The following is a 21,541-nucleotide window of genomic DNA, read 5'->3' as shown; positions in this document are numbered from 1 at the left end:
CACTGATTCCCAGAAGCCGGCCTCACTCTTTCCCGGTGCTGAGAGTGCCCGTAAAGCTTTTAAGCTGGAGCACCATCTCTTGATCAATGAGGCTTCGCCTGTGCAAAGCTCAGGGCTTTTTATTGCTCTGGTGCACCTTTCCTGCTCCTTCCAGGGCCGGTGCTAAGCCTCCCCCCAGTGAGGTGCTGAGCTCAGGAATTGATGTTTGGTAGCCTGCAACTCCTCTGAGCAATGGCTGTTACGTAAGTCTCCCTGTTCAGAGGACTTTGTCCTCATTTGAACCGGCTGAGCTGGCTGCCACCAAGCCTCCCACTGCTGCCGTGTGGCCCCTGTGAGCCTGGCGTGGGGCCGTAAGACGCTGCTCTCCTTGGGGCTGCTGATTGTGCCCACTGGGTCAGCAGTAACGAGCGATGCAAATCCAGGTGGCAGGGATACTCCCCCGCCTCTCCCCACCCCTTGCCGCAAGTCCAAGCAAACCCTGACATAGGAAACTGGAAATTTGGGGGGTGCATTGTTACATTTCCTGATATATTTTCCACTGCACATCAGTGGAATTTTGCCAGCATGGGGGATTTGTCTCTGACTGTTTCTCTAGTGACACACATTTCTTCTGCATGGAAATAAAACCCACATTCTCTTTCTAAGCCTAGCGTCTCAGGACGGCATCGGTGGCATCAGTTTTCAAGGCTGCACGTTCTTCTTTGTCAGAGGCCATATTGATACCTGAGGGGACAGCAGGTAGCAACCTTCTGTAACACAAGACTCACCTGGCAGGCCACGTAGAATTGCATTTTTGCTTCTTGAGCGGAGTCACTGGAGTCATGACCCCATTTAAAACCCCCTTCACAGGGGGTAGTGGGGGTGGGATTGGGGGGTAGAACAAGTAATGGAAAGGTTTAACACCCCACCTCTGGAACTTCTTTGTCCTGATCTGAATTGAAGCTGCACATGCTTACACAAGAGTAAACAAAACGGTCAGGCATGGCTACGCTGTGCGTGATTAGCAGAAAGTGTGGTTTGCCCTCTGAGCCCTGCACGTGGGTTCCCAGGCAGCCTGCCCCAGAGACCTCTTGGCTCCAGCAAGGCTGATGTGTGGGGACAGACCTTCGGACGGCACTCAGTGCTTTTGGTATGCTGTTATCCATTCGTTCGTCCTTCTTTGTTGCCTGCTATTTATATATTTAGCCTGCTTCCCGATTCCTAAAGCAGCTACATATACCTGTCAAAAATTGGATTTAGTGCAATTTAAAGTACAGCTTCTGAAACCATGAAAAAAAGAAAACTTTGCCTATGGGGCAGTATAGAAATGAATAAAATAAATAAAAGCAGCAAAACACGGGCACAACAGAAAGCACACTTTATAGTAATATTTAGAACAATGTGGAAAGTGACTTTGGTAAGACAATACCATGTTTCCATCCGATGTTCAAATTGTTCTCATGTTCAGCTGAAGGTTTATTTTCTAAAGGTATTTCCAGATGGAGGGTTTCTAGTGCTATCAGTCAAAAAGAATTATGCAGCTGTTATTTTTCGTCTTTTATGTATTTTTTCTAGTAAGAAAAAGGATGGAAGAAACAGTGGGGGAATGTAGGAGGGTTACAAAAGGAAGACCGTGCTGTTTGGACTCCCTGTAAAGTTCTGTGAATGAGGCAGGACAATTGCATAATACAAGTCTTCTTTGGAAGACTTCAGCTTACTTTCTTTCTAAAGAGGTGCAGCGTCAGTGTTGAAACTCCTTCTCCTCCTTGTGGAGTTCATGACCCTCCCAGCTTGCCAGGGCACTGCCTTCTATTGCCTGGCTTTTCAGACGAGCATTTCTGCGAGCAGCCAAACTCGAGCACTCAGAATCGGCTTTTCATCAGTCCACTTGCATGCTTGTAAGGAAGGAGAGACATAACATTTTCACTGATGTCTGGAGAAATGTTTGATCCTTGAGAGATTCATTATGACCTTGCCCAGTACGGAACGATATTCTCATTTAGGTTCCTGGAATGGCTCCTTCTTTGGTTCACGTTCACTGTCTGAGCTGGCATTGGGGGTGGAGGCTTTTTGCAAAGCTGAATGTACCCCCTTAATTGGGACTTTTCCAGAACAGCAGAGCCTCACCCCAGCCAGTGCTGTCTAATGAATCCCACATCGCCTACAGTTGGCTTAGTTTCACCTCCTCTGTGTTCGTGCTTCCTGCTGTGACTTTTCCCTTGTGAAGCTGTGATTCCATTTTGAGCTCTACTCTTTTTAAAGCAGGTGCATGTCCACCCAGGCAGGGGCGCTTCCTGAAATTTGTAGAGAGAAATTTGCATCCCCATCCTATCCAGACGGAACTGTGATCCCCTGGAATTCGGTTGCCCTGAAAAATTCAGCAGAGACCCATGGTCTGCCACAGCTTTCCCACAAGATACTTACCCGTGGCATGATTTCCAAAAGTCTTGGTGGACAAAAATTCAGGTCACATGATGGTGGGGGAGAATGGGTTCTGGAGTCCCCAGTGCCTGCTGTGGGCATTGGGTGTTTCTGTTAACCCAGAAGGTAACCCTGGGCAAGCCATGACCACCCCCAGGTAATCCTCCAGATCTGCATTATGCGAGGGCTGAAAGAATCAAGTTGAGTATGCTTAGAGCATGAGAAAACCTGCCCATGTTCAGAGGCTTTCTGATCCACAACTGGGGTGCTGAATCTCAGGCCAAGGGCCACATCCTGTTTCAAAGACATTTTCATGGGCCACATGCCAGCGATGGTGAGGCAAAGCCAAAAGAGCCAGGTCCAAAAATATCAACATCTTTTATCTTGACGCTCTTGCTGCTGGGAGCTGACTCTCATCATGGGCCACCCAACCCTTTAGGCGGGGCCAAAAGCGTGCATGTTTCCTGAGAAACTACCGGAAGGCTGGTGTTCAGGGCGATGGGCATGGGGCCGGGGGACGAGGCTAGCCAGAAACTCCTTGGAGGACCACATCTGGCCCCATGGCCTGATACTTTGCAACCCTCTGCTAGGACGGGCCCCATTCTTTTGGGGCTGGTGAATGCATTGGCGTTTTGAGTGCAGTGGGGTCCCTTGCAAGAGTTGCCATGCGCCAGTCTGTGGCCAGTCGCAAAGCACCTGTTTCTGAGATGGGAAACGGGATGCTAAAAGAAACGTAATTTGTCCAAAAAGCCTGAGTCCAAGGCAGAGGCACACGACGCAAATGCTTTTTTCAACCCGCACCCATTTCACAGAAGGAAAACTAATGAAGCTCAGAGGTAACTCTAGAAACCCAAGCACAAGGGTTGCTGTACTCAAGGTATTTCTTGTGCACTCATGGTGCCTTCTTGCTCACAGAGGTTTGCAGGGCCTTTTCACAACATTGTCATCAGCCAGAGCCTCTCCTATGTTTTCCGGCCATGTTCACATGGTTTTTAGAGCAAGGGGAGTCTGGTACTAATTTCAAACTGGAACTAAAAGCCTCATGAAAAGTGGAAAATCTGCTATCCTGCTGGGGTGCCACAGCATCACCTTGTGGTTGGTTAACAGAAGATACGGAAAGGCAAAGAAGAACAAACCGCAGGGGAAAGGGGGGAACTTTCCCTCCCACAGTTAAAATGGAAAAAGAAGCCCCTGCACAGCAGTGGAGTAAACCCCTCATGAAGAAGAGTCCCAGTGCAGGGGGAAGGCCTGAGTCCTATATAACCCCCTGCAAAGCAAAACAAGATGGTCATTCTACCAGAGGCAGACTCTCAGAGAAAGATGCAAGGCAGGACACCACATGGAGAACGCAGCCGGACTCTGGCAACCCCCCACCTCACCCTTGCATGCAAACCCAAGCAAAAACCAACTGTGTGAAAGACTTGGCAAATGACCTACCAGGCAGGCAAAAGACCCATGCGCTGGCACCCCAGCCGGCAAACGCGCACCCCGAAAGGGCAAAGCATCCCTCCACCCTGCTGCCTCCTTTGCCCCTCTGGGGTGCTCCTCTGTCCCTCTCCATTCTGGCTGGGTGAACTTTCCGGGCAGGAGGCCCCCCCGAACTCAGGGGGACATTCTTCAGAGCAGACCTGCATCGGATTCCCTGCTCGATTTTTCCAGGGCTGCTGTCAGCACACAGCAGAAGCGGAGGAAGGGGATTCGCAGGAAAGCTGGCTGAAGCAACACAGCTACTTTGGGAGAAGCCCACTGAGGAGAGCTGCTTGTTATTTAACGAGGAAATTATTTGTAACCTGCTGGGAGAATGCAGTCTCGGTAACCTTGAAGAGAGCGTTATCCTATTAATTCTTGATCGTTCTCTCCAGTAGTGTGGTGGATTTTATTAATCCATTCCTTTTTCTTGTTGTCAGTTCCCCTTTGGTTAGACGTGGTTTACTATATAATAGCAGTTTCCTCTGAAGTATACTTTTAATAAATTAGAGTTAATCAAATTCATTATACCAAAAAAGGATTGTGCTCACCACTTGACTAACGCTGGGATGTGTCTTAGGTGTGGCTCCAGGCAGCACGTGCTTGGCCTGGGCTTTGCAGATTCTCACAGAAGCGTAATCACAGCTCAGCTCCTGGTGTGCCCTTGAGCCAGGCAGAGGCAGAGGCCAACGATTGGCTTCAGACAGTCTTTTCAAGGTTGGCACTTCTAGTTTCCTTCTGCATCAGGCAGGATCGGGTGTCTGTTTCCCCCAGCTGCAAGTTGTCCCACCGTCTGGTTTTAATTACTTCTGAACACTGGCCCTGGGTCCTCTGGGCACGCGAGATGGACTGAAGCTTGGATTGCTCTGTGTTGCTCTGGGTGCAGCCGCAGAGAGAGGCAGGTGCTTGTGATGCACACAGGTGCTCACCTGATGGCTTGCGGGTGGTCCATCCTCCTACCTTTGCAAAGGGTGAGTATTTCTCTTTCTGCAGCCTATCAGTAGCTGAGAGACAGTGTGCGCTGGTGCCCACCTTGCTCTCCCACACTGGGAGACATTCAGAAAGGAACTGGGCAGCCATCCGAGTGGGTTGGTGTCACTGGTGTCCCGCAACAGCAGTGGTGGGACCCGGTGGCCTTCACAGGCCCTTCCAACGCTACGATTCTGTGAATATTCAGTAAGCCACAGCTTACTGTTGTCGCTGAATTGAATCAGGGTGGGTTGTTCATGTGATTAACAAACCATCCAGGACCCCTGGGCTGTTGCTGGCTGTGCGTGGCTCGTTAGCCGCACGTACAGCTCCCGCACCACAGCCTGGCGAGTTGCAGTCAAGGCCCAAACATTCAGAATAGGAGCCACTGTGGTTGGAACTGGTGGACCATGAAATGGCAGGAGAAGCGAGGTCATTTCTGGAATGGCGGCTCCGGAAGACTCGTCTCTAAAGTCGCTTCCTGCTTCCGTCAAGTTGTACGCAGTGGAGGAAAGGCCTTGGCCATGATGCTTGCCGGGCAGCCTCTCCCTCGGTGGTAGGAAGGCCCGGGCCAAAGCTGGACTGGTCGGGTGGGGGGACACTAATGGGGGGGGCACTAGATGCGCCAAGGAAGTTCTTCCTAAAGGTAAATGTGGAACAGAGCAAGTGGGAATTTTAAAGATGTTGAGGCATGGAAGGGCAATGGAGACGCGGGTTTCACCAGTGAAGCAGGACAGGGAACAGTCAGGGGTGGCTCTTTCGTGATGTGCCACTGCAGGAACTCCGTGCTGGTGGTTTGGCCGAGGGAAGCGGGACTGTATGAAGGGCTGGGCAGAGAGGTTGGGGCAGCAGCTTCAGCACCACCAGCCTCCGAGAATTCATGTTGGGGCTGTGTTTGCTTCCCCGCTAAAATTGGCCAGGGATTTTCTGGAAGGTACAAACTGGCATTTAATAGCATGTCCTGAAACGCCGATCTCCTAATCCTCTCCAGAAGCTTTCTTTGAATCACTGATACTTCTGTGTTCAGACAAAAGTTGCACAGCTTAGTTGACTGGGTTAAAAAAAAAGATTTATTATGCCCCGATACCCACCTTGTTCATTTGGATAATGTGGAAATTCTCTCAGGTTGTGTATATTTAACAAAATGCACAAATTCTTTCCCTAGAGCTTAGAATGTTGTCAGGTAGGTCCTTGTTGCTGAACGAATTACCTGCCTCTGGCTTAAATGGGGCGGCACATTCTTCTCTCTCGGTTCAAGCCGCAACAGCCTGTCGCTTGTCGTGTTATTACTTGTGGTTCCTTTAGTACGTAAGTGGTTATTGTCTGCTTATCCATTTTTGTTCTGGGATTTCCCCATGTTACCAACAGTGTTTAGCCGCTGTTAAGTCCAGGGTCATTTCTCTTTTCACTTTCTTTCCTCAACCTTGAGGCTGGAAGAAAATCGATCGCTCCTTGCAGAAGGAACGAGGGTGTTGGCCGCCGAGGGCTGTCTTGAAAACTGGGCTTCTAGGCTTGGAATTCAAACGGCTCTGAGGGCAGCTGAGGCGGCTTTCTGCAGCTTCGGAAGGCTTAAGCAATCTCGCTCAAACTCCTCTGGTGCCTTCTCATGCTTGCAGGCAGAACATGCCCCTTAGATGCTCGTAGCAGGCAGAAGGTAGGGAAGCCCAGTGTGAGTCATTGTTCTCTTCTTCCAGGGAAGTTGTGTTTCCTTCAGGAAGTGCTCCAGAGAGAACTGAGCCGCATCTCTGGTACCTAGAACAGCCAGGAGAACCGGCACTCTGTAAATGGAGGGCTTGCTTCACTCTCCGTGGCACAAACCATGGCTGTGTTTTTCGTGCCGTCCGGCGAGTAACCATGGCAACCGTTTTGTCTCTCCCTCCCTCCACAGATGACTCCGGCGATGAGGAGCCCGCCTCGCATTCTGACAAGAGTGAACTGCACAGCACACTGAAGGGCCTCTCCAGTAAGCTGGAGGATCTCAGCACTTGCAACGACCTGATCGCCAAGCACGGGGCAGCTCTCCAGCGGTCCCTGAGTGAGCTGGAGAACCTGAAGCTGCCTGCCGAGAGCGGGGAGAAGATCAAGGCGGTCAACGAGCGAGCCACCCTCTTCCGGATCACCTCCAATGCTATGATCAATGTAAGTGGGGCAAGGCCGGTCGTTGCAGGCGCTGGCGCTCGGTGTGCCGGGCTGAAGCCCTCGGGATTTCCCAGGCGGTTAGCGGCAGCCGAGGGCTGGCAGACCTCGTGTCTGCCTGCAAGCCTGTTTTCCAGCCTGGCGCTTCTATTCACCCCCACTGTAAGCTGGCATTTCCCCCAGATGTAGCATTCGGCTTTGCATTTGGGGGCCAGAATTCCGGTCTGTGATATATTCTTGTGGACTAGCATTGTGGAAGCCACTTTCTGGGAAGCTGGGGTTCGCTGAAACCAGGGAATCGCACTTGGCACATGCCATGCGAGGCGCTGTTTCTTCTTTCCAGGGTGTGACCACAGTGTGCAGTAGCCGCTGTGGGACCGCATGAGGTTCTTTCTGGTGGACCCATCACGGCTCCTTGGGTCTAGGATTTCCAGGGTCCCCTGAGCATGATGTCCTTTCTTTGAGAGCCCCTTGGCAGTCCCTTGCTTTGACACCGAGTGTGTACGAGCCACGTGGTTCCCAGAGCCCATTCTTGATGGCCTGGCCTCGTTCTGGGCCGGTGAGACCGACTTGCCCTCCACCAGTCCTGTTTGGGTGACCTCACTTCATGCATCCCAGACCGGAATCCCTCCAGCCCTGCTCCCGAGGAGCCAACCCTGCCCCACTGCCCGCACCAGAGCTTCCAGGTCTCTCATTTCTTCAGCTGGGGCAGCCCTGCTGTGTGTAGCCCCCGGATAGCCTTGCGATCAGGCCACGGGCGCATGAAGTCCTGTTCCGGAGCATGCAGCCCACATGGATATAATTTCAATGGCTGTAGAAATTCAGTAGTTGCCACAAGCAGTTAGGATACTTTATGGTGCTGTATGGGCAGTGGGCAACAGGATGGCATTCAAGGTGGAGAAGTGCAAGGTCTTGCACCTGGGGCATAGGAATAGGTGTCGTACGTACAGGTTAGGGGACAAGTGGCTGGAGAGCAGCACTTGTGAAAGGGACCTCAGGGTACTGGTTGACTGCAGGCTAAACGTGAGTCAGCCGTGTGATGCGGTGGGCAAGAGGGCAAATGCCACCCTTGGTTGCATAGCCAGAAGTGTGGCTTCTAGATCGAGAGGGGTATTACTACCACTCTGCACGACTCTAGTGCGCCCGCAACTGGAGTATTGTGCTCAGTTTTGGGCCCTTCATTACAGGAGGGATATAGCCAGGTTAGAGTCAGTGCAGCATAGGGCCACAAGGTTGGTGGCCGGTTTGCAGGGGAAGCCGTATGAGGCGAGACTGAGGGAACTGGGTCTCTTCAGCCTGCAGAAGAGGAGACTCTGAAGGGATCTGTTGGCGACATACAGGTATGTGAGGGGGTGCCACACGGAGGTGGGGAGAGATCTGTTCTCCCCTGCAGAGGAAGGCAGGGCGCGCTCCAATGGAGCCAAGCTCAGGGAACCAAGGTTCAATTTGGATTCTAGGAAGTACTTCCTGACAGGACCCAAAAGCATGGAATGGGCTTCCACGGGAGGTGGCTCAGGCCCCATCGGTGCAGATGTTCAAGGATAGGCTGGACATGCGCATGGTAGGCATGTCATGAGTGGAGCCGGCTGGTGCCGGAGGTCAGACTAGATGGCCTGGGACACCCCTTTGGACTTGCTCAGTTTCCATGTTTATACAGGAAATGCAGTTTTGCTTGGCGAGGGCTTCTTCAAGGGTTCTGCATTGCACCCATCCAGCAAAGGGGCAGTTGTTAGCAGTGTGTGTTGGAATAAACTGCATTCAACCAAAATCATGCACGGGTACGATCCTATGCATTTCTAGACAGGGAAGGTCTTAGGGTGGCTGGCTACGGAATGCTGGGAATTGTAGGACCTGAGGGATGCTGGGAGTTATCTAACCATGCATACGGTTGTACTCTTAAAACATTAAAAGAACCTTAAAAGTCAATGCAAAGTCAATTAAAAGTCGATTTAACCATTTAAAAAGCCATGTTAAACAGATGCGTCTTCACCCACTTCCTGAGCAAGTGGGGAGCATTTGCCATTCCAGAGAGAGGTTGTTCCTGCATTAGGTAGCAACGGAATGGAAGGCAGCAACAAGTCGGCCAAGGCAAGTGGAGGCATCTTCAAAAGGGCCTTTGCTGTTGATCTTTCCAGCTGAGCAGGTTTAATGCCAAGGTGCCTCGGACTGCCAGAACACAGGTCGTTTAGTGCTTCAGGTATTAAAATCCACACCTTGCATTGGACTTGGAAAGGAATTGCAACAGGGGCTGATCTTTCGGTAGTGCGGTGATGTAACCATGACACCGTGCGTTGGGTAGCAGCCCGGCAGCTGCATTTGGCACCAGGTGAAGCTTCTGGGGGCTCTTCAGACGGAGTCCCAGAAAGAGCACGTGACGTCGCCTACGTCTGACTTGCCAACGGTGCCGCTGACACACTTGACGTAGCCATGGAAATGCTCCCGCACCGCCTCAGCCCCCTGGGAATCCAAGGACGGTGTAGGCCCAGAAGCGCTCCTCGAGCGCCTCTCTGCACATAATGCTCCCGGTTGTGTTCTAGGTCAGGCCGTGCCGTGGCTGCGTGGCAGCCTTTCCCCGCTGTCCCAAGCACTGCCTTGCCACTCCCGGGCACCTGGGGAGACCTGCCCCCACGTGCTCCTTGGGTGAGCAGCAAGCCCTGTGTCGCTCGTGCCAAGGTCTGCCTGGCTTTGGGACTAGACCGTGGCTTCCTTTATTGCCCTGATTCAGGTGGCCCAAGCTGTGGTGGGTCTATTAAGCGCTCCAGGGAGCCATAACTAGTTGGGGTCGTTCAGAAGGTACGGTGGCTGGACATGCCGTGTGCACCCGTCCTTCTCACTGTCTCTCTCCATTTTTGCATGCGTGATTGCATGCGCATGTCTCCCCTCGCCCTCCTTTTTCGCTAAACAGAAAACTGCAAACATTGCAGCCTTTTCTCATGGAGGGGTTGCTCTGCCTCCTCAGTCGGCAGGGTCGCTGCTTTCAGTTTCTCGCTGAGTCTGCCATCTCATATTAACGGCTCATAAAGCATTCGATTCTCTTCTGTAAAGGTTTTCCCTTTCTTGTAGTTGATGAAAGCTGAGAATTGGAAATGGGTAGTGGGAGGACTCTGCGTGTGTTTGTGCAAGATAGTATCCCAGACCATCTTGGAGCTGAAAGAAGAACTTTGGTAGGTGCGGCTTCTGTCTTGACCTCAGGAGTCAGGGAGTATCTGCAGCTATCAAAATTTAGCCTATTTAGTGCTCCAGATACTGTCCTGAATGGAATTCAGCAGCCGAGCAGGGAAGGGAAAGCCACCCAAGCAAGTGAGTTTGTCACCGTGGGTGGAACAAGGGAACACAGTTCTCCAGCCTGGAGAGAGACCATCCTTCCTGCGGCTTCTCTGGCTGATGCTGACCTGCCTCTCAGCAGGTGCTACATGGAAGCTGTTCAGATGTTCTTGCCTGAGGACCCTGACAATAGAAGAGGGAGCCGTGATCCAATCAGACGCTAGGAAGCAGGTGCCTTTGTGTTGTTGCCACAGACTTCTCTGCGTTCATTCTCAGAAAGCGACCCTGACGCCACGCTGTGCAAGGAAGAACCTTGTCCTTTCCATTTCTTGAGGTGTTTCGCTAGAATCTCAGGCTCTTCTGTTGTGAAGTGAAGGCCCTGCTAAATCCAGCAGGCAGCTGTTTACAATCTCCCGTTTGACACCCTGAGAATTCCTACTTTCATTGTGAAGTCAAATGGGCCTGTGAACCTGTGGCCCCCTGGCACCTGCGGGCGGTAGGCCTGCTGCGGCAGGGGCCCCTGGTAGCGGCTGCCCCCCCCCCCAGTTGGCTTTCTTTGCAAGTGCTCTCTGTCCGGTGGGAAGGGCTGGTCAAGGATCACACCGCCTCCCTCGTTAGGGGAGCTCAGCTAAGCTGCAAGTGGTTCTCAGCTCACTGTGGGCTCCTCAGGAGTTGAAACAGCGCGATGTGACCCAGGTCCACAGGGTGTCCCTTGTGAGCTACCGTCCTTTCAGGGCCAAAGCACATGATCCAGGTTTTGGTGACAACAAGCGAAAAGAACTACCAAGAATTTAGTGAAATACAGAATGGGATAAAGGCTGGTCAGCTTCTGAACAGAAAACAATAAGCTGTGTAAAGAGGCAGATCAGCTTCAACACGCTAATCAGCGAATGGTTCAGAGTGCCTGGCGTGCACAGCCCTGTGCTAAGTTGCCCACCTGTTTACCTGAAGATCTGCTTCATCTGTGGCCTGTCTCAGGTCTTCTGTTTGTCTGAGGAAAAGACCACACCTGGGTGTCTGTACTGGGAAAAGGTTGGACAATCTCCCCTCACCCTGCCTGAGGCTGGCTTACTTTCTGGGAGACTTCCTCCAAGCACCTGTGCTGGAAGAGAAGCACCCCCAACTCCCTTTTCCAGTGAAGTCGATCCCCCCCCCACCCCCGTGGAGACTTCAGAAGAAGCCATTGCTTTCAGCTGCCCAGGAATGGCTCATTCCCCAGCTCTGAGATGAATTCTAGGAGATTCCCATTGTTCTGGTACCTGTACAGGTTACTCTTAAATGGACTGGGTACGGATGCCCTCGGCCAGGACGTCTGCATTGCAATGCCTGCACCAGGGAATCTGGCCTCTGCTTGCAAAAGAGGGTTTTTGTCTCCTGGACTTGGATAGGTTGTAGTCAGCATGGTTTCGCTGAGCTCTTACTGGTTTCCAGGCATTAGGTTCTGTTATGGGCCACTCCAGGCAAACCATACCAGAACCCGATGACCTACGCAAACCCGGTGCAAACAGTATCTGAGTAAGGGTCCCCCATCAGGGGAAGGGTGCTGGTGTTCTAGTGGATTAGGTAGTGCCAGTTCTCTGCCCTCAACAGGTGTTGATGGTGACGAGATTCCTCTCCCCTTGGCCACCAAGTGCCTCTCCCAAATCTCACCAAGAATTTTAAATTATCTGACAACTTGAATGTGTTTTGCAGACTAGAGGATGCAGGTTATAGTTTGCCTCTGTTGATCAACAGCTCTGTCCACAGCTTCATATTTGAATGCTTCCCTGTCATTATGGCCTCTTGCATCTTCTCAGTTTGTTTCCAGTTCTTGTCATTTCTCTTTCTGTTGCCATTGTTCTGAACTATTACCTGGGTAAGAGGGGAAATGCATGGTTTAGGTGTGGCTGTCCCCAGCAGCAGCAGCAGCAGCAAAAACGAAGGCTGAACGAATAAAATACAGCTTCTGAACTCCCTTTTTGTATCACTGCAATCGCCTGCCCAGCTTCTGCACTTGCAGTATATTTATAAAACAGAATAATCAAAATGTCCTTGTTTTTGTTAGCATGCTTATCAGATGGGTCTTGACTTGTCTGCCTTGTTGGGGCTTTGCTTCCTTTGTCTGGGTATTTGAAATGCATACAGGTGCAGCCCAGGTGAGCATCCGATACATTTTGCAAAGCACGGTATAGTTGAGGTCAGGGAAGCAACTGAAGCAGTGGAATTTTAATTACCTGAAAGCGGCCCAGAGGCCAGCCGGGAAACATGCTGAGGTAGTGTGACACATTTGTGAAAATGCTGTCGGCCATTTTTTCCCCCTTTTTCCTGAAAAGGGCTGGTGGAGTCTACAGTTTTTGATACGAGATTAAGGACTGCTGATGATGGGTGAGGAATGGCGACAGCCTGTGTAAACAGCAGCACTCGGTCGGCTGGTTGCTTAACGGATGCGAAGTCTCTGCGTGCTTCACGGCAGACAGGCTGCGTCTGGTGCTGGCGCTGGCGCCCCAGGAGTGCGGGGAGGGCGGCTGGCCGTGTCCGTCGTTTTCTGCTGAGTGGCCCATGGTGTCAAGGGAGGAGCGAAGAGGGCCAGGGAGGGATATGTTTGGTCCATCTGGCCCTCTCGCTATCGCAGCTGCCCCCTGAGAGAATTCTGCCAATGGAAATGATTAAAAAGTCATTCTGCAAGCATCCTGAAGAAAATTCAGTGCTTAATAGAAGCCAACAAGGATGTATCAAAAATAAATCCTGTCAGACTAATTAAATCTCATTTGTTGACTGGGTAACTTCCCAAAGGGACGGAGGGAACACTGTGGACATAATCTACCTTGACTTTAGCAGAGCTTTCGGCATAGTGCCCCACAACATTCTGATAAGCAAATTAGCAAAAAGTGGGCTAGGTAGAAAAACTGTTAGGTGAACCCAGAATTAGCTGCTAAATTGGACACAAAGAGTGCTCATCAATGGCACCTTCTCAAACTGGAAGGAGGTACCGAGTGGGGTGCCACAGGGTTAGTCCTGGGCCCAGTGCTCTTCAACATCTTTATTAATGATTTGGATGAGGAAGTACAAGGAAAGAGAATCTGATTTGCAGATGATACAAAACTGGGTGGAATAATGAATACCCTAGAAGACAGCATGAAGATCCAGGGTGACCTTGATAAACATGAACGCTGGATTGAAAGCAACAGAATGAGAGTCAGTAGGGACAAGCGCCAAGACCTCCACATAGGAAAAAGAAACCAAATGCAATGATACAAGATGGGGAATATGTGGCTTAGCAGAACTGAAAAAGACCTTGGCATTATTCTGGACAACAGAGTAAATTTGAGCCAACAATGTGATGCAGATGCAAAAAAGGGCAAATGCTTTTTTGGGATACATTAGTAAAAGTATTACTTCTTAATCACAAGAAGTAATAGTTCCTCTGCACTCCTCACTAGTCAGACCTCACCTGGAATATTGTGTCCAGTTCTGGGAATCAAAATTTTAAAAAGATGCAAAAAATAGAAAGAGTCTAGAGGAGAGCAACAAAAGTAATCCAGGGTTTGGAAGCACTGCCCTGTGAGGAGAGACTAAGAAAACTGGGCATGTTCAGCCTTGAGAAGAGAAGAGAAGACTGATTTGGGGGTGGGGGGGCTGTGCAACATTTGGAAAGGGTATTGATTGACTCTGCTCTGTTGCCTTCCCCATTGTACTTTTCCAATTGTCCAGTGCTTTGGTATATTATAATTTATTATTTATGTATTACTTCATTTTGCACACTGCTCCAATAGGCCATATCTATGCTCTCTATGCAACTCACAACAATTAGAATACTCTAAAATCAAACATAAAATAAACAGATTGAAACATATTAACAACATAATCAAGATATAAAATGCATATCAGAATTAAAATATTACATTAATGCATTAAAATAAACAAATTTAAATTAAAATCAACCAGTAATAATAATTAGTTATTATTATGGGGTCAATTATAATTGATAATAATTATAAGGTCAATTAACATCAAACACTAAAATCAGCTGTTAAAATAGCTGGAAAAGAGGAATGTCTGTGCCTGGCGCCAGAATGATAGCAGGGATGGCACCAGGGGCACCTCTCTGAGGAGCCTATTCCAGAAGTTTGGTGCAACCACTGAGAAGGCCCTTCTTCTAGCCAACATTCCCCTTCCTCGAGAAGGACATCCTCACTCGATCTTAACTACTGAACATATTTAGTGGTAAAATATGGATGCAGATCATCAGGAAGCAAAGGAAAAGCTTACAGAAGTCACAAGGCTTCCTGACTAGTTACCTGGATGTATGACATGCTCCTGGTTTTAAGCCGAACCCAAAGAACATCGCTGCTTGCCATGGATTTTATACAGCTGTGGGTGTTCGCTCTCTCTCTCTCTCTCTCTCTCTCTCTCTCTGTGTGTGTGTGTGTGTGTGTGTGTGTGTGTTTCACTGTAATGCAGGGATAATGCAGGCTTCCCTAAACTGGGGCCCTCCAGATGCGCTTGACTCCTAGTATCCACTGGTGAACAAAGCCAGAGGGCACTACTAGGCTGGGGAAGGTGCTTCTCATGCGCTGGGGAAGCCGCAGGACACCACCAGCGCCTGCTGCTGCCTTCCCTCGGGAAGCTTGTTCTCTTCCAAAATGGACCAGGCAGCTCTCTGTTCACGTGGGAAGCCAGGCTGCTGCCAGGACTACATGGCAAGATGTGGGTAAAAATGTGGGGGAAACTGTGTTGAAAGGAGCTTCGTAGTCGCAAATCGCGAGGTCAGCCCCTTCCAAATCCACTCCCTGCAGTGCTTTGGATGGGGTTGGTCCTGGATCATGATACACAGCGCAGCGTCTACTCTCCCACACGGCGTTGACATGGTTTGTGGAGCTTCTATCCTCCATTGTGCCTCAGCAGCTTCGTTATATCAGTTTGATTGTACCCCACCCTTTGACCAGGAAGGTGAAAAGGTGGGGTACATGTAAACCACCGAGAGTTAACTTCTTGATTATAACAGCATGAAGTGCATTAAAATCACAATTAAAAACACAACAGTGGTAGAACAGGAACAGGCAGCTTGGACTTGCAGCCTGCACACTGCCCTTGAGCGCTTCAGAGGCCCTTCGCGCTGCTGCTTCCTGGGGTGTGGAGATGGCGGGGGACACCGGCATGGACTGCCCGCTTCGTGGCTAAGGCAGTGTTTTTGCCCACAGTCAGGCCGCCCCACCTCATCAGCTGGAAGGCAGGAAGCTATATAGCCCTGGAGGAGGAAAAGGAACTGCTTTGGGGTGCAGAATTGCTGGAGGTATTCCAAGTCCCTTCCCTGGATGTTCAGCTTCCATTTACAATAAGTGTTTGCATAAAAAATGTAAGGCAGAATCCACCTGCCGTTCGCTTTCCACAGCATCTGTAAGAAATGCAGCTACTCCTGATTTCCATTGCTCTGGCATAGAAATGATAGCTAGACAGAGGAGCCAATTATGTCCTGCCTCGTTTTGTCTTTCCCCACCCCCATTGATCATACCAGTTTGGTCAAAGTTGGTTGCCACAGCGTGGTCAAAGTTGGTCAAAGTTGGTTTTTTAGCCTCTGAGGAGGGGGTGGGCGCTGATGCCTGATCCAAGACCCTGTTGGTGAGCGGTGGCATCTGTATTTGTGAGCATTGCTTCAAGTGTGCAAGCACTTTAAAGGAACTGCTAGATTAATTGTATGGAGGTGTTTGTCTAGCTGCATCGAGCTTTGATGGCTGTTTGTAGGGGGAGTCAAGGTGGGTGGTTGCCCGGGAGAGCAAAAGTTCCAGGGTGCTAAACGACCTCCAGGAAGGTGGCAGCCATAGTGGCTGGACAAGGCTCAAGGTATTTAAAGCATTGTGAGAGGCCATGAAATGAACCAGTCGCTTGCTGACTTTTGGGGTGTGCAGCCAGTGAGGACACCAGAGGGGTTGGCAGCATCATGAACCCATTTCATGTTATTCAAGAACCGCAGAGGAGGGGGCACCAGAATTGTACCTTGCACAAGGGGCCTCAATACCATCAGACGGCTCCCTCTTCCTCCTCTCTGGGCACGGACACCTCGATCCATCAGCACTTGCAGGTCGGAAGCCAAGATCTCGGATAGCATCACTTCAAACCATTTGGGTGGTTTGGGTCTCATGTAATCATTAAATTGAAAAGGGACCCCAGAGACATTCCAGTCCAACTCCGTGCTTCCTCTCCAGAACATGAAAGATACTGGGAAGAAGTATGGATGCTTCTGTGTTAAAATGAAGCAGGTACAGCTTCTGCATGGCGGGACCGGTTGTCATGGAGTTGGCCAAGTTCTCTTCCCAGCCCTACCTGTCTCAAGGATGCATGACAGTGAAATGGAAACTGGCTGGACCAGTGCTGGGCAGGTGCTTGAGGTGAGTTCTGGAGCAGTTCTGGAATGTATCCCATAGCCATAGTGAGGTCACAATAAATGTATGAGGAGTAGTTATGGGGTCACAAAGTGGTGGACATGCTTTTGAGAGCTCTTTAAATCTTCAGGCTGCGTATTAAGCAACACTGCCAGAGACAGGGGAAGTGGCACTGGGTGCAGGAGGCCAAAAACCTAGTTTGTAGCAGCCTTGGGGCATTTTCACCAGGTTAGATTTTGCTTGGCAGGAAACCTATTTCAGGTCATGCTAAGGGCTGCTGAGATAAGGGAACAGCAATGGCCTTCACACCCCACCCCACCCCATCTTTTTTGGAGAATCATCCAAGCTAGTGGTTAGGTCTGTCTGGACAAGGGAAACCCTGGCGTTTTCACAAAGCTGGAGCGTCATTTTAGGTGATAGGTACCTGAAGGCAAATTGATCAGAGAGCTCAGCATAAAAGTGCGGCACAACGCGAACACAGTGGCCAGAGGGTCTTGGTTTGGGCCATTGGCCCCAACACAAGGGTTCCCCTCCTTTGTTTTTCGGATTTGCTCCTGTGGCCCTCCATGGGTGTTTTAAGGGTCTGAATGTAATTAGCTCAATTGCAAAATGAAGGTTGCTGGCCTTCGCCGTTTGCCAGAGAGGAAGAGCCTCGTGTAGCAGAGTGTTTGGGAGCCTCTGTGTCTGAAGAGCTGCCAGTTCCCATCTTCTGACTCCGAGCACGTGTGGAGCAGTGGGGGCAACCCTGTGCGATTATTTGGCCCATTGATAATCCAGTTTCATCAGCCACCCACTGACAGAGTAATTGCACCAGAGAGGGAATGTGCCAGAAAGCTTGGTAAATAAGATCACCGAGCAGCCCCAACACTCCTCCCCGCGTGGTGGAAAATTCTCCCCAGCACTGCCGCCTCCTCAGCAGCCCCGCACGGCTCCGGATTGGAGAGGGGCTGTTCTCTCTGGCAGCTTAATTTGCAGCTCACTAATGAATGTTTCCTTTTTAAAAAAAAAAAAATCACACCCTGATATATTTTGATGATTGATTTTCCCTGCTTTGTGGCCAACATTAAGTATTGAGCGACAAGAAGATTAGAAAGGTCCCCGTGAGCCTAAGCCAAGCAGAAGGATTTTCCATTGTTCCTTCAGTAATCCTCCGTTTCTGCTCAGAGCAATTTTGGAATAACAGCTCCGTCCTCCACAAATCCTCCCACCCCAAATAAATAAGCATTTGCCATGGGCAGAATTCCCACCGAGAAGCCAAGAACAACTCCAGCATAAGGCTGTTAGTTTTCGTGGGTGTGCACAGAACCTCTCCTTGCAATATGTGCTCTGCTCCTGCCCCAGCCTCTTCCTATAAATAAAAATATGTCATCTGATGTTTGCATTCACTGTGCAGAAATGGCTTTTATTAGAACGTAGAGTTGGATGGGCCTGATCAATTTAGGCCCCTGCTGGGACAGTGTATTATTTATTAAGCCGCAAGCGGGGTGGGGAATGAGTCTGCTGGATGAGAACTCACCTGCAGATCTAAGCACTGGTAGGACGGACAGCAATGCAGCTTGTGGGTCTCCCACGAAAGTGTTGCAGCCACTGCTGCTTGGAGATCAGGGGTGCCTGGGCGAGGTTGCCTGTTTTGAGGTGCTTCTCTCTGTTTCGTGCGCTTTTCAGCAGGCTGGGGCACAGAAGAGAATACGGACATTTTGTGGGGGACTGAACGTATTTCTCAATAGGAATTCAGGGAAAAGCCGCCAAACCAATTCCCAAGACTCTTAACCTCCCTTGGGGCTGTGGATGGTGCACTCCTGGAAGCAGAGAAGCTGCTGCATTCGGTTCCTAGTGGACTCCATAGTCCCGCATAGCTCCCCGCACCATGGTTATCAGGAAAGACATCTTTTAAAGCAAGATAAATCATGCACAAAGGCTTCGGTAAAAGTTGTTTTATTTTGGTGCCTTTTGGTGCAGTTTGAGAAACTTACTATCTTCTTTGTTTTGAAACCAGTCGTCTCTTCCGGGCTTGGTGTGCAGTAGCAGCGCTTACATGTAAAAGTGGGTGGAGGAGTCAGTGGGTGGCTCATGTGTCACAGCAACCTATCGTTGCTTGTAAGGCCATTCCCTCTGTGGTGGGATTTCGGTTGGTGGGGGGGGGCGCTTTTGGGAACTGTTGTTCTTATCAAAAATCCAGGAGTACAACATTCTTTGCCTTTCTTGGTAAGATGATGGAAGACTTAATGAACCCATGTCCTAAGTTGGAAAATCTTTAGTCTCTTCTAGAAAATGTTGAAGCTTTAACTTTTATATGAATCTCAAGAAGAAGGGAGACCTCTCACCAGGAAATAAGTATCCAAGAATGAATTTTTCAGTTCTTTTGCTGACCTAACTCGATCTCTGGATGGTCTATATAAAAGAATGCTGTGAAGCTAAAGGTCACAGCTGAATATGTCGGAAGACTTCATTTTCTAGATATATAGGCTCTGAGCCATTTATAGGTCTGTAGCAGCGATTGGAGTCTTGCCTGAAAGCACACAGGAAATCTGCTCAGATATATTAGGGGGCGCAAGAGGTGGACTCGGTCACTTCAGGGATCCCCCACAGGAGTAGCGGATTCACGGCACCCCCCGCTTGCCACTGCTCACAGGAATCATCTTTGTGTCAGCCTTTTATCTAACATTAGCGGACCTCATAGGAAAGAACTATTACTTTCCCACTGGTTGCAGATTCTTTCGGCACCAAGAGGCATAATATTTGAGAGGAAATGCCACAACCTGCAGTTTTGTGGACAAAACTAAAATCATGTCCAGAAGCAAAGCACCCCTAAGAGAATATCTGCTTTTATTAAAAAGCTTGAAGCTGTTCTTGGCTGAATTAGGAGTGAGAACCTGAAGGTGTGCAGCCCCTCTGTCTTGACACCAGGCGATCTCTGTAAGTTCAGCATGTTTGTGCTGGTTCCATTAGTCAAGTATTAAAATCTGGCACTGGGTCCAGAGCAGAGGTGGGCTGTAGGAAGCCTGGTCATTTTTGCAGGTGGGTCCCTGCTGTGCACAGGCAGGGCTGCATTACTAGAATTCCAGCAACTGCTGGGAAGCAAGCTTAGGAGAGAAAGTGGGATTCTTCCAAGAAAACAAGACCACTGCTCCCGGAGTGCCATGTGTCCCAGTAGAATTGCTGGGATTCTGATGCTGCATTCATGTACGGCAGCTGCACCGGAGGGATGCAGGTCTTGGATGACCCCAGTGCAGCCCCCCAACCCAGTGAAGTTGGCCTTCTGTGAAGAAAAGTCCGTCTTTCCAAACCTGATACAGGTTAGACTGGAGCTCCCACAATTCCCAGCCAACATGGCTAGATAGCTGGACACACCTGGAGGAAACCAGATTGAAGAAAGCAGCCCTGATTAAACAGAGGGGATGCTTTGGCTCTGCATGAGCCATTTTTTGCCTCAGTGGGTGTCAATTGGCCCAAGAGAGCTGCTGTAAGTTACAGAGCAACAGGCAGCCTTGAAATGATTTTTCTATTAATCTCTGACAACCCGTGAAATTGGCTCTATTTGCTGTGACTGGCCTGTGAAATTCGCCAGCAAGTTTGGTGGTTTTCATGTAGAGGCACAGTTTGGTGGTTCAGGGAATTGGGGAAGGAAAAAACGGCTCCCTTGTGGTCCCCCAGTGATACTTGCAGAAATTCTCCTGTTCCTCCCTCTTTGCTGGAGGATAACAGTTGAATAAAGGTGGACGGATGTTTCATGCAAGGCGCGAGCATCTTCTTCATTTCCTCCCTCCCGCTTGTTAAAGTTTGGGGTCCGGGATTTGCTTTCACATTCTGCACTTAGCTTGTGAGCTGAGGGGAATGTCTCCCCTTCTTGATGTGATTTTCTGCTGTTGTCTGGTTATTGGAAAAATTATTTCCCCATTCTGAAAATTGGCATTTTTAGTAAATGTGTTGCTTGGGGAGTTGCATTGAAATAAATGGGACATGCCCCAAGGAAGCGAACCCCCCCCACCACCCACTTCATGTACATGGACTTTTTTACTACTACATATGCATTTAACTGATTGATCTGACTACCGTGGGGGCAGTCGAAGGATCTGAGCGCAGAGTTTTGTTGGCCTTGACATGGTCGACGGCAGCCTGTTTTCGTATTGCCCGGCTGGAGCGGCCCTTCTCATCCATGCACGGGCAGCACTCATGTTGCAACATCTTGTCGATGTGGTGGCTGTTACCAGGAACGAGCAGATGGCGAGCCCCGTGCGTTTCTCTGCATCTCATGTAATGCAGCAGTTATTTTTGAAACATCACATGTTTTGCTTAAATATCAGTTGCATTTGACCTGCTTTACTGAGTTCCTTTCCTTCCATCTTTTAGGGAATTGCAGGAAAAGAGCAGGGGCAGAGGACATGCAGGCTCTTCAGACAAAGGGGATATGGGTGAGGCGGGGGGTTAAAGTTTCAGGATGTGCTTTGCCCCAAGCACGGTTCAAAGTGCTGATGCTGAACTGTTGGCCCATGAGTCCCACCTCTGAGGGAGGCTTGGATGGGGGCAACGAGGAGGAGGGCCTTCTCAGTGGTGACTCCTCCGTTCTGGAATGATCCCCTCACTGAGGCCCACCTGACGCTAACTCTCCGATCCTTTGGTGCTGGGTTAAGGCAGTGCTCCATGCCAAGGCTTTTAATAGCGTGTAATGGCTTTAAATGCCATATATTGACTCTTTTTCTTCTAGCAGGTCTAGCTGTATCAAACTTAATTGTTCAATGCTTTTAGAATTTTGTCGTGAAGGTTTGCCTATCTTAGTGTATTTGTAGTTTATATTTTCACAAACCACTTTGGCTACTGAACAGTATAGAAATAAAATAAATACTTGAATAAATAAAAACCTGGGAGCAGGGATGTGAAGGATTGCCTTCCCCCATGTGGCACCTGCCTGTTTGCTGAAGGGGGCCTTGCTCTAGTAGCCCCCCCCC

General features: G+C 49.9%; 1 protein-coding gene across 2 annotated transcripts in view; it reads left to right on the top strand.

The window, feature by feature from the left end:
* Positions 1–21,541, top strand: part of OSBP2 (oxysterol binding protein 2) — a 137,167-nt gene that overhangs the window by 80,500 nt on the left and 35,126 nt on the right. For both annotated transcript variants that reach the window (XR_006416086.1, XM_044444239.1), the window contains exon 3: positions 6,725–6,975. Coding sequence is in view for 1 of the 2 variants with exons in the window: in XM_044444239.1 (XP_044300174.1) it covers positions 6,725–6,975 (251 nt within the window). In the remaining variant the exon portion in view is untranslated. The remainder of the gene's footprint in view (positions 1–6,724; positions 6,976–21,541) is intronic.

Source organism: Varanus komodoensis, unplaced genomic scaffold, assembly GCF_004798865.1.
Source record: "Varanus komodoensis strain SLA01 unplaced genomic scaffold, ASM479886v1 scaffold44_3, whole genome shotgun sequence".
NCBI classification, from domain to species: Eukaryota; Metazoa; Chordata; class Lepidosauria; order Squamata; family Varanidae; genus Varanus; species Varanus komodoensis.
Note: the sequence above shows the minus strand (reverse complement) of the source record. Positions and strands in the feature narration are given on the sequence as shown.